This window comes from Protomyctophum bolini (assembly GCF_963924005.1).
Source record: "Protomyctophum bolini genome assembly, chromosome: 4".
Taxonomy (NCBI): Eukaryota; Metazoa; Chordata; class Actinopteri; order Myctophiformes; family Myctophidae; genus Protomyctophum; species Protomyctophum bolini.
The window spans coordinates 31357748-31370247 of record NC_137865.1 but is presented as its reverse complement, the minus strand read 5'-3'; the positions used below and the strand labels follow the sequence as shown (position 1 = coordinate 31370247).

Here is a 12500-nt window from a genome sequence, read left to right as displayed (position 1 = left end):
GCTAACCTTTCCACATTTCAACCTAATACATGTAGTATGGTTGTTATGATGCACTGATAGAGGACGGATACTGAGAATCTTCGACCTGACAGTCAGATTCCTGTTCTTTTACTGTTGAGTTATTTTGTGAAATATATATATAAATATATAATAATATATACTTTTCCGCAAAGTGATGGAATACTTTGGTCACATCATATTCTTAAAACCTGGCTGCCAGGTGTTCATGATTCTTTAACCTCATCATACTCTTCACATTAGTTCATAGGCGCTGTGTGTGATTATCTAAATGCATAAAAGTCCAACGAATGGTTTTTCCACTCCATAGATTCTTTGTGAGTGACTTCAGATTCATTGTCTCAGTTGAATGTCGTCATTAAAGACTCTGGACTCCTGGATTGACATGTAGAGTGAATCTAACCCCTAAAGACAGAATCATTGAAGACAGATTTTTAAGAAGAGACATTTATTAGACCAGTAGAATACATCACCAACATCATCATGCCATAAAGTTCTTACAGCAGCACTTTAGTCCCTCATTTACAATGGACAGACAAGACAAATGTACCGAGGCACACTATTAATCCCCATAACCACTTCATCCTCTGCCCGTCTCTAGTACGGAAAGTTCACCATGGTGATTCTAGCGTGTCTCATTTAGACTATCCTATAAAGCCTCATTTATACGTAGCCATACGACCATGTCACAAGCCAGAAATAGCACATTTTCAAGTGGAAACAATGTGATGCAATGATCATATGACGAGTTATAAATAAGGTCCCTTTCTTGAGGGCCTTCTCTAACTTTCTCTTTTATCATAACGGCTACCTCGATGTGAGCAAACCACATGAACACTCATGTGACATTATACTGTGACATTATACTGTGTTGCATTGTCATGTTTCATTACGCTGTTGTGTTTTCATTCTGCATTGCTAGCTCTAGGTTGCTAGCGGGTCAATTAGTTAGCTAAAGGCCGCGTGGACACTTCCAGAGATCCAGTTGAGAAGGGCAGCGCTGCAGGACTGTTGAACACAAACGGCTGTTTTCGGAATCCCATACATCGATGTAGTTTAGAAATAGTATTCACATCTCTGGAACAGTTATATTGTGTGCTGCTCTAAGCTAACAACAGGATAATCATGGACTATTAGACTAGTATCTCACCTTTATAGCCAAACAGGTACACTACAATAGCATTCACATGCATTAGTACACAGTGTCAAACTTCTTACACTATGGTAGTTGCTCTTAGATCTATTTACATATTGTTCACAGCTACATTCCAAGGTTGTGTGTGTGTGTGTGTGTGTGTGTGTGTGTGTGTGTGTGTGTGTGTGTGTTTATGCACTATAACTATTCATTGCCATGTCCAAAGTATTAGAGAATGTATATGATAGCCCATGCAGCAAAAGGTCTGCAGTCTGTGGGGAGTATGAATATTATGAGAAACACAAACAGAAAAATAATACACTCTCGGTTATTGCTGGGGGAGTGGATTTGTGAGATTTGTTGAACATTATTATTAAATATCCAGATATTTCTAACCTTACTACAGTATGTGTGATAATAATCCCAATAGGTTGGTCCTGTAAAACAATTTAATCAAATAAAGAAAAACAAACAAACAAACAAATGAAAAAAACTAAAACAAAAAACATATATAGCAAGCAGATCATACCCAGAAAAATAGACTGCATTATCAAATAATATTTTCACAATGTACATTACTGTATATTAATAAATATACACTTAGTGGAAACATGTACCTGTATATAAATTGCATAATTCACTTGACATGGAAGAGTTCCTCGTAGACACAAAGTTGCACAGACGACGTATAGTCTGCAGATTGGATGTCAAGACTTTGACAACGTAAAATGGTAAACAAAATAGATTCTTAAATCCTTGCTATGTTTGAGGAGCTTATATCTCGGGGCATCAACACGAATCTCCATCCGTTACTCAACTGCTGTCAGGAGAGAGGAATTTCTTAAATAATTTGAGGGAAACAACATAAAGGTAACAAGAACAACTGCAAGCCATTCCCTTTAGCATGAAGAGATGCCAAAGCATATTTACAGAGCATAGCTACATAATTTAAGATTATTTTGTTGATGCTGACTGTCTCTCCCAGTTGAGCTTCTTGCAGTGCTTGGGCATTTCAATCTTGTTGACTAGTTAAAGCCCAATTTATAGTCTGTCGTGCAACTGTGTCGCGCCGCGAAAATAGCTGCTATTTTCGGCCCGCGACACTGTCGCACGATGCCGTATAAATAGCCTCCTCTAACACCCACTCTTCCCACCATTGTGCTTTATATGAACTGTATAGACATTTGTGCTTGTAAGGTAATACCGCTGACAGGTCCATTTCTTCCTCAAATTGTTTAATACAGTATGATATCTGACCGTCCTTCTGACTAATGTTATCAGGATGAAGATGTCCTGGTGTCTGGTACCTATGTGGTGGTTGTATGACAACAAAGACACATAACTAGCATGCCATGACTCGATGGCATTAGATAGACACAGCCGTTCCTACAAGGAGTCAATCGTGTGTGTAGTAGAGCAGTTAGGATGTCCAGTCCTTCTGCCGGCTGATAACTGTCCCTCTGCAGTGCTGGGGCCGCAGAGGCCAGCTGAGATAATATGTCCCTATGGTTTAATGAGATATGGCCTCCGGTCCCCTGCAGTCCCCTTACTGTAAACATGGCTACCCACGCACATACCACACCAGCTGGCAGCAGGGGAGTATTGCCTTTTTTCCAGTTGAACTCTTTCTATTCAAAGTCAATGCGGCAGGAGTCTGTTATCTCAGTATGTGGAGGGAAGTCGGGTGGGGGTGGGGGGGTTTGGGCGGTGCAGGATTGGAGGACTGGATGTGGGTTGAGGGTCAATGGGGCGGGTCAAAGTTTATGAGTCAGACACTGCGGGGAGCCCTCTCCAGTTCGTGGGTCCTCCGGTTGCGTCCCTTCTGCCTATCCTGCAGGTGTTTCCACTTGGCCGCCAGCCCGTGGCCGTGCACGTGGCTGTGGGGGGGTGCAAACGCCTTCTGTTGTTGTTGTTGTTGTTGTTGTTGCTGTTGTTGGTGCACTTGTACCTGCTGCACCAGGTGAGCCTTCTGCCGCCGGTGCTTCCTCTCCCTCTTCCACACCTGCTCGCAGAACTCGTCCACGCTGTTCAGGGTCGGGTGGTTGACCAGAGACAGGAAGTCTCTGTACCACAGTTTCTGGCTGGGCGACTCCCGGACGGAGGAGGAGGAGGATGTTTCCTGGGCAGGAGGAGGCGGCGGGGCGGCCAGGTGCTCCTCGTCGCGGTGCAGCAGCTCCTCCAGGCGCTCGGTGTCGATGACCTCCAAGGTGACCCTCAGGAGTGTCTGCATGAAGCCGTGCTCCACGGCCTGGCACAGATAGACCCCGGAGTCCTTCTTGGTCAGCGTGCGGATGAGTAGGCCCTGGTCCGTGCGGATGAAACGCTCCTCTGCTTTGAGCTGCAGCAGTGTGCATGGGGGGGTAGAGAGAGCATGATTAAGAAACAGAACGAGAAGAAGCCTTGATGACTCCGTTGTGAGTTCATGTGACCCATGAATTGAATCAAAATCTAATCATTTCAACCGAATCAACTGTGGTATATACAGTTTCACTATAATTCAATAAAAGAGTGAAGCTATCAACTGTTATGACTTCATCAGATGGACAATCCTTTCCTTTGGTATTTCAGTTGACAGTGAAAGAAAGCTGAGACACTTAACCACAATGTTAAACAATACTTGAGCTAGGGCTCTGTTGGGACTAAGACTAAGCCAGCAGGGGGTCCATGCGGTTCCACAGACAATACCTGAATAAAACTATAGAATCCTTGTTGACACAAATGAGGGCCTCTTCACGGGAACAGTTCAGGGGAAACGGATGCAGATGTAAAAGACTGACCTCTTGTTTGTGGTCATCGTTGGGCCGCTGGTATTGCCAGTAGGTCAGCGCTCTCTGGGACTTGGGGCTGCACTCCAGGAAGGTACTGCTGTTCTCCACTCCATACACAGTCTTATCCAGCATAGTGGCCTGCCCATTCAGTTCATCTGAAGACATACAATACCAGGCACATGTTTAAAGATGGAGTGCCGTTATCTTTTTCCACCCTAAAACATGATCATGAGGCCTGGGCCATGGCTCAATGGTCCAGGCACCTTGGCTGGTAATCCAGTCTGGCAGTGTGCCGTGGGTTCGACCCCAACGGCCTTTACTGCATGTCTTCCCCCCATCTCTCTCCCCAGTTCCTGTCAGCCTACTCTCTGTCCCTCCATAAAAAATATAAAATAAAGGCGAGAGCCACACAAAAAAAGCGTTTCAAAAAAGTGTACAGTATTTGTTAAAATTACATTTTTATGTGGACATGCCCACCAGTTCATTAAGTATGCCTGGTTTGCCTGGTGGGTGGTGATGGGTGGTGACCACCTGAACCGCACACACAGCTGTTGTTGTATGATAAAGGGGGAAGGGTTAGGACTCGGAGAGGGAATGATACCGTGATGTCACAATATCACAGTTCATTGGCACGTTTGACTGTCAGACCCCGTTCCTGGGGGTCTGGATGTTCCGGGGACCCCCCAGGGACCCCCACATGGTAACTCTGTCATTTCTCGACCGCTTCGGACATGGGGCGGCTCGCCAGAACCGGGCGCGTTCCTGTGGGTCTGGAACTTCCGGGAATTCGGCACAGTTCTAAAGGCTGGCTTGCATTATATTCTTGTGTGCGATTGACTAGCATAAAACTGTGTTCTCTATTTTTGCCTTGTTTGCAGCACAAATCTCATTTTTTCTGTACCCAGCGTCTGGATTTCTCATTATTCTCCGTCTCTTTTCTTATCACACTCAATCATTGTGTGAGAATAGGCCATTCCGTACCACACAGTGGAGCCAGGCTGAAGCCAAAGGAAATGGGGCTGTAACTGAAACCCAGGATTCAAGTCGTAAAGTACGAGAGATGCCGTTCAATCAAACCCATGTGCGTTCCAGGCATTTAAACCTCACGATTGTTTCCGACTGACATCCAAGATGCTGTTCATCAGTATATTTTGACAATCCATAGACTCTAGGGACACCATAAAAGTGTAGACTGTAAAAAGAAAATGTAATTTGCCATTTTGTTCCTGCTGAATGCATTAAAGGACGACTTCACCTATTTTCAACATAATCTTCGTATAATTGGTCCTCAATAATGTTCATGAAATGGTAAAATACATTTCTACTCAGTCTGTGTCTCATACGGGGGCTGTGAACACTTCAGAAACCCGCCTACCAGTGACATCATCGTTAGGCAGATTTAGTTTTTTCAAACAAAACAAGGCTCCAGACCTCCCAAAACAAACTGGTACGGCATCTCGCAATGGGTCTGGTCCACAAGATTCGATACACCACCAAGATACCCATGTACCTGTCTAAATACTTCCTTAATGTAAACAAAGTCCACACCCACAAGCCACAACACCAGAGGGAGTGCAACAAACCATGTACAACCCAGATTCGGCACAAACAAGGGACTAAATTATTTTCGCTACTATGCCACCAAAATGTGGAACGCCCTACCAACAGTCATTAAGACATGTGAATCCCTTGACTCCTTCAAAACCGCTCTCAAAGGGCACCTACGGACGGCTGCAATTCGAAACTGGCCCCCGTAAAATCTGAATCTCCCCCCCACTGCCCCCCCCGTTTTCCCCTCACTGTATATGTTTATTTTTCCTTTTTGCTTCCTTTATGATGAATTCCTGTTCTGTTCTTTAACTATATAGAAGTGTCTATTTGTACGTCTCTAAATGTTTTGATGAATTGAACATGGTGGACCCTGTTGTAAACAACTGTAATGCTTAATTGGGTCGTCCACTCACAGTTAACAGTCTTTGTATTGAGTTTGTGCTTGAAATGTACTGTAATTCTGCAAACTGTTAATACATATTTCAATCAATCAAAAAAGGGTTTTTTTAACGTGAGTACAATGGCTTACATTATAGGATACTGACTTTCCAGGAATAGGAAGAAAGCAGTATGCATGCAGTTTCCCCATCGATGATGTCACTGCATGCATGTTTCTGAACTCTCTGAGACACAGACCAGTACACAAAATACTACTACTACAAAATACTACTACTACTAAATATATTATAATGATTATTAGTGAGGACCAATTATATGAAAGATATGTTGAAAACATGGGTGAAGCCGTCCAGTGTGACTGTTGCCTGTAAAGAGGAAACGAAGCATACCACGCCAGCCTGCCTCCAAAATAAAAAAATCTATGCGTGGCTTTCTGTACCGCGTGGGTGGTTACATGGGCACAAACACTTTGCCTCCGTGTGAACTCTCAGTCCTCAAGCGGGGCAGCTTTTGGATAACAGGCTTCGCTTCTCTACGTGGAAATGAAAGAAATGTATAATTAAGAGAGTTTGGGAGAGCATGCATGTTTGACCACAGCCTGATCCTTTTGGACTGAGACCACTAACAGGGCAGTGGTGTAGCAGGCCTGGAGACATGGAGGAGGCTGGGAGGAATCCTGACCATGTTAATTATAAGCTCCCCATGGACCCGGCTCTAATCTTGACACCACCAACAACGCATAAAACACGCAGACGCAACACCACACGCATGCAAATTGTTTTCTTGTATTTTTCACATGCCTTTGATCACTGTACAGGCCAGGAGGCGCTTAGGAAGGCTTTGTTTGTGATCAAAGTTGTGTGAAATCCTCAAAACAAGAAAGCTCCTTTTGTTGTATGACAGCAAAGCAGACATGCTCTGAATGGTTCAGCCCAAATATACCATTTGGTAATACTATACATTTGATAGTGTCATTATGTTGTCATTCGTCATCATGGAATAAGTATCATAATCACATATTCATCGCTGCACACAATCTTGGTTGTTACTACATTTATAAATTCTACGTATTGGTGTCAATGTGTGTTTATGTCTGTTTACCATTATGCTGGAGATCAGAGCACTGTGTGAGTGGGTCTCCATTCCTGATGTCCTGCCTCCTCGTTCGCCTGCAGAAAGACAAATATGCAAATGCTCATGAGTCTATGGAGGTTTATGATTATACACATGCATCTGTGTGTGTTTGTTTAATTGCATGGACAGCACTGGTGGACAACAAAGCAAACAGATCAACAACAGTAACCCATAGTGCCATAAGCCCTTAAAACTTATAGGCTTTGCGAGACAGAATAATTCATATTCAAGCACCCACTGGCCGTCTCCCTCCTGGGTGCACACACAATACAAAAAGGATAGAGTTCTGCTATTACGCACGTTGACAATTATATGAACACAAAGACACTGAACGTGTTGCCTGTAAACACAGCGCAGCAAAGGAACAATGGAGCCGACCCAAGTGAAGCAGACAAATTTAATCACAGCGAAAGATGTGTGGATCGAGGTAACCCCAAACAACAACTTCACTTGCCATCTCTCTGACCCCAGTGTTGTGGTCAACGGATAATTGGGAGATATGGAGGCAACTCTAGCGGCCTTGTTTGGAGAGCTATAGCTTTACGAACACAGGCTAGGGCCCTGGAGTACAACTAACAGAGGAAACGGGATATGAACAGCAAGCGTTCCAATCGATAAGGCCCTATGGAGCTCTGTGAGTGGGAGGCGCTATGCGAGCGTTGACACTAGAGTAAACGCACGCACACAAGCACATGCACACACACACACACACACACACACACACACACTGCACACACACACACAAAATATACACAACCTTACAACCTTACTGCTTTACCACAGCTAACTGTCTTTATACCATCTAGACCCTAGTTTCACCCAGACAGACTTGCCTCCAGACATCACTGATATCGGTTCTCATTTACAGTAAACACACGCGCGGCATGTTATATTTTTCGACCTTTCTGAGAGAAATATGAGCCCGCTTACCTTTAGGGGCTTCTGGCAAGCATACAAAGGCTGCTCTATTCCTGAGCCCTGTACCTCCTCTAACTCTGAGACTCAAAGTCTTGCATGTGTCCTTAATCTATGGATGTGAGCACCACGTACTTCACTCTGATCTCATTCAGTCTCAATAATGTATAGTCAACATGTAAAACACAGAGCTATTAGCGTGTCCCTCCCACACGTGTTGTACATTTGGGCATTTTGTTGAAAATCCTCCCTCGCATGGTGTATTTAACCTGGGTCGCCCGTGCGTGGTTGATCACTTCAAATACTCTTTCCTCTTAAAATAACTATAGGACCAACAATATGTCGCAGCGTGTGTGAGCGTGTAGATCCGCTATTTTTGGTGCGCAGCATGCTTTCACAGAAGACACTGGCTGGCTTCTATGGAATTAAAATGGCTTAAATCAGTGGTATCAGGTACAGTTGCCCATAATCCATCTCGCCCTCGTTTTTTTCCGCCGACCTCACGCCGGACCGCTCAAGTGCGCCGGTTCTTGTAATCTTTATTTTGTTTTACTGAGAATAAGGTTAGAAATAAGTTTAGGGTTATGCACAGTTTTACTGGGGTTAAGTTTAGGAATAGGGTTAGGTTTAGACATAGTTTTACTGAGGTTACGGTTAGGATTGAGGTTAGGAATACCAGGTTGAGCAGTTCCGCCGGCTGTACGACTGGGGCGAGTTGGTAAATGGGCGACTCGTTTGGTATTCAAATCAGTCATGGCGAATGTGGCATGTGACTGCATTGTGCAGTCCAGGTAGGGAATGAGACATTACCCCAGGTGAAGGAGTTTAAGTATCTCTGGGTTTTGTTCACGAGTGAGGGGAGGACGGAGAAGGAGATCAGCCGGAGAATCTGAGCATCAGGGGCGGTATCGCAGTCGCTTTACCGCACTGTTGTGACAAAAAGAGAGCTGAGCCAGAAGGCAAAGCTCTCTGTCTACCGAGCAATCTTCATTCCTTCGTTCCTAATACAAGCGACCAAAACGACGGTTAGCTGGCATCTCCCTTAGAGATAGGGTGAGTTCATTCACGCGAGAGAGACTCGGCGTAGAGTCGCTGCTTCTTCGCCTGGAAAGGAACCAGCTTAGGTGGTTCGGGCATCTGGTTAGGATGCCTCTCGGGTGTCTCCCTAGGGTGGTCCTCGAGGCACATCCCACTGGGAGGAGACCCTGGGGCAGACCAAGGCGCAGTTGGAGGAAACACATCAACTCACTGGCCTTGGAACGTCTCGGGATTCCCCAGGAGGAAGTCACTAATGCTGTTGCTTTGGAGAGGGAATTCTGGAGCACCATGGTGGAGCTGTTGCCCCCACGACCTGACTACGGATAAGCGGTTGAAGATGGATAGATGCATGTGGCACGTGTTGTATACTGCGGCGTTTGTGCTGTACCTCTTAGCCATAGGGAAGTATCTGGAGCACTCCGTTCCATCCCAGGCACAGTAAGGATCTCTGGCTAGGCAGCACTCTGCACAGGCCTTTCCGTACACCTCGCAGCGATGCAGGGGCATCTGAGAGACACCGATGGCTGAACCCAAGTACAGTTGTTGCTGTGGAAGTAGTAACAGGGGGGGGTGTCATTATTAATCCTCAATAGTGATGGAGCTCAAAACCTGTTACCCAAAAATAACCCGATAACAAGCCCGATAACAAGCTTTTGTAAAAAATTACATCCCTAATCATCAATATTATATCTCATTGAAACATCACTTGGCAATCACCTTATAAGTTTGAAGTATAAGGTTTCAGTTATACTAATACTTAGCCTACTTGGGCCCAAGCTACCAACCAGTCAGTGCGGTGGTATAATAGGAGTGCAGGAATGCAGACAAACCATCCCATTACAGGTGCACGTTTCCCTCCCCCCTGCTACCACCCATTAGCGCATTCTCACCTCTCTCCACCACTTTCGTTAATTATCCTACTCTCAAGCTGACATTCCAACAATAAAGATCTTTGTGTGATAACAGGTCGGCTCATCTCGATCTCTGTAAGCTCATTTTGGCTGACAAATGTGTCTTTGTTCCGTCCTCTGGCCCTGCGGCGACATGCGTCACGACCGGCTGAGGGCTCTCAATCTCTTTTTTTTAACGACAGAGAAACAGTTCATCCAGATGTACCAGTGCACAGAATGCAGCATGCAGCGGGAGCCTCTTGTGTCATTCACCACACAGTGTTCACATAATCTCCATCTGTCTTTCCCCCTGCATGCGTCCACTGACAACAACCGGCGACTCCTTGCGTTACACCACTTTGAAAGAATGACCCTGTCTCTTACGGTATGTTTAACCCATTTAGGCCTGATTTTTCAAAAATAGCAGACCTACAAGCTTGTAGCGCGCCACTCGGTGGCGCGCTATGAGCTTGTAGATCTGCTATTTTTCAATAGATAAATTATAACATAATGTTTAAAACATCAAAAGGGGTTCCTGCCCAAAATGGGATAAAGTAATTGTAGCTTTTATCAGCACTGCGTGCACTGAAAACAGGGACCAGTGTTTTAGGTATTTGTGTAATATGCTGGTTCCAAAACTTTTTCATGTCAAGGAGCCCCAAATTGACACTAATTAGCCCATGGACCTCCATTTGAAGAGATATGCCAGACATATAAGAGAAGATATTTACGGCTCTAGCCGTGATTCTCAACCTGTTTAATTTCAAGGACCCCCAGTTTGACATGCATTAGGCTATAGACCCCCGTTTAATGGCATTTCTATCTCTGAGAAAATCAATGTTAATTTAACTCAAATGGAACCATTTGGTTCCATTTGTACACTCTCAGAGTTACAGACCCATAAGGGTCCATTTGGTTTCAAACGATCGTTTAGCTAGGGACCCCCTGGACCTCCCTCAATGACCACTGGGGGTCCCGGACCCCAGTTTGAGAACCACTGGTCCAGACTCCAGAGTACACCACAAGCTAGTGTCCAATAAGGGGCAAGTGTGACGATAAGAACAACAATAACCACTAGTTTTAATGGTGGCATAACAGAATGACAGCCATTACCTGCTTAGTGGAAAGTTCCATTGCTGTTATGGCTGTTGGCTCCTGTAACAAACAACAATGGGAAAGATAACAGCATTAGTTACGTCCTTACATCGATGCAAGGGGAGGCCATCATCCTACCCTGGGGACAGAAGACACATGAAGAGAGAGAAACCTACCCTGAAGACAGTCATCTCCTCCAGTAGGACCTCCTCCAGATCATGCCAGGAGCCTCTGGGGACCGACACCACCTTCAGTACCGTCCCCATGTCTGGAAGACACAGCGACCCAGAAAACACACACAACCTGTGTCAATACGCATTACACAGTCGATTGCATTGATCAATCTGGTCTGCTTCATATAGAAATGTGCGCATACATCATCATCAAACTGTTTGTGTCACGGTCCGTGACACGTTCTGTATTTAGTTAGTGATTTTCCTTTCTGTTTTCCTATGTTTTTGTTATGTGTCTTAGTTCCAGTTGGAGTTTCCTTTGCACTTGTGTACTGTTATTTTGCTGTACGTTTTGTCTCTTGGTTTCCTCTGTTGCTTTTGTTGCCTGTGTTGTCTCACCATGATTATCCTAGTGTTTCCACCTTGTCCTGTTAGTTCCCCAGCCTATTCCAGTGTTGATTATTTGTTATGTTCACCTGTGCCCTGTTTTCCCTGTGTATTTATACTCCCCTCCTTTTTCAGTTCTTTGTCAGATCAATATTGTAGTCAGCAGTGTTCTGTATGTTCCTGAGTTTTGGTAATAAACTGGTTGCATTTGAGCTCCTAGATCTCGACTTGACTGTCTGCGTTTTGGTCCTAACTCTCCTGCCTCACATTGTGACAGTTTGGTCATGCTTGTTGCGACCGAACCCAATAGTAATAATAATAATAATAAAGCTTTATTTGTATAGCACCTTTTAAGAACAAGTCACAAAGTGCTTTAACAGAGAGACATATATAAAAAAGTATTATGTTATGTCATGGTAATTCATGGTTGACAAAAGCTAATAATAATTCAAAGCTAAATATAGGGATAAATACATAATTATGATAATAATAAGACACCAATTTTGATCCAAAGCAAGGGCTTCCAAGTTCATGCAACGCATGCGCCCATTAAACAATATCTGCTTATAGGCTACACAACACGTTTAATACATAATACTGATGATTTCAGTATCATGGTCAGTATGATATGCCTGACATGTGTATGTGTATGTGTACCTACAACAAGCATGTGTGTTTGTGTGCAAAGTGGTAGAGAGAGAGAGGTATGTGACGTGGGGTATGTGGTACATAGATCTATACTGCTTGCTATGCATTATCCCGAGTGTAAGTTTCTGTTTGTGAATTTCATAAAGCTACATAACATACCTGTGCCTATGAACATGACATCATACTGTCCATCCTCTGCGTCCACTTTGTCCACAACTATCTGGGTGAACTGGTAGTCTACATCTGTCTTGACTATGATTGGTCGGTTGTTGATGGGATAGACAGGGTTGAACATGGCTGGGTGACCTCTGGCAAACGTTATGACCTCATCAGGAAGGTCCTTGGTTGT

At 44.4% G+C, this 12500-nt stretch overlaps 1 protein-coding gene across 1 annotated transcript in view; it reads right to left on the bottom strand.

The window, feature by feature from the left end:
* Positions 1-455: 455 nt before the first annotated feature.
* Positions 456-12500, bottom strand: part of sema3ab (sema domain, immunoglobulin domain (Ig), short basic domain, secreted, (semaphorin) 3Ab) — a 37448-nt gene continuing 25403 nt past the window's right edge. Inside the window, exons 11-17 of the mRNA XM_080761546.1 lie at positions 12311-12500; positions 11120-11211; positions 10962-11003; positions 9347-9504; positions 6973-7040; positions 3931-4076; positions 456-3491 (exon numbers count right to left, since the gene is read on the bottom strand). The exon at positions 12311-12500 is cut by the window's right edge and continues 30 nt beyond it. Of these exons, the coding sequence (XP_080617672.1) occupies positions 2922-3491; positions 3931-4076; positions 6973-7040; positions 9347-9504; positions 10962-11003; positions 11120-11211; positions 12311-12500 (1266 nt within the window). The 3' untranslated portion in view covers positions 456-2921. The remainder of the gene's footprint in view (positions 3492-3930; positions 4077-6972; positions 7041-9346; positions 9505-10961; positions 11004-11119; positions 11212-12310) is intronic.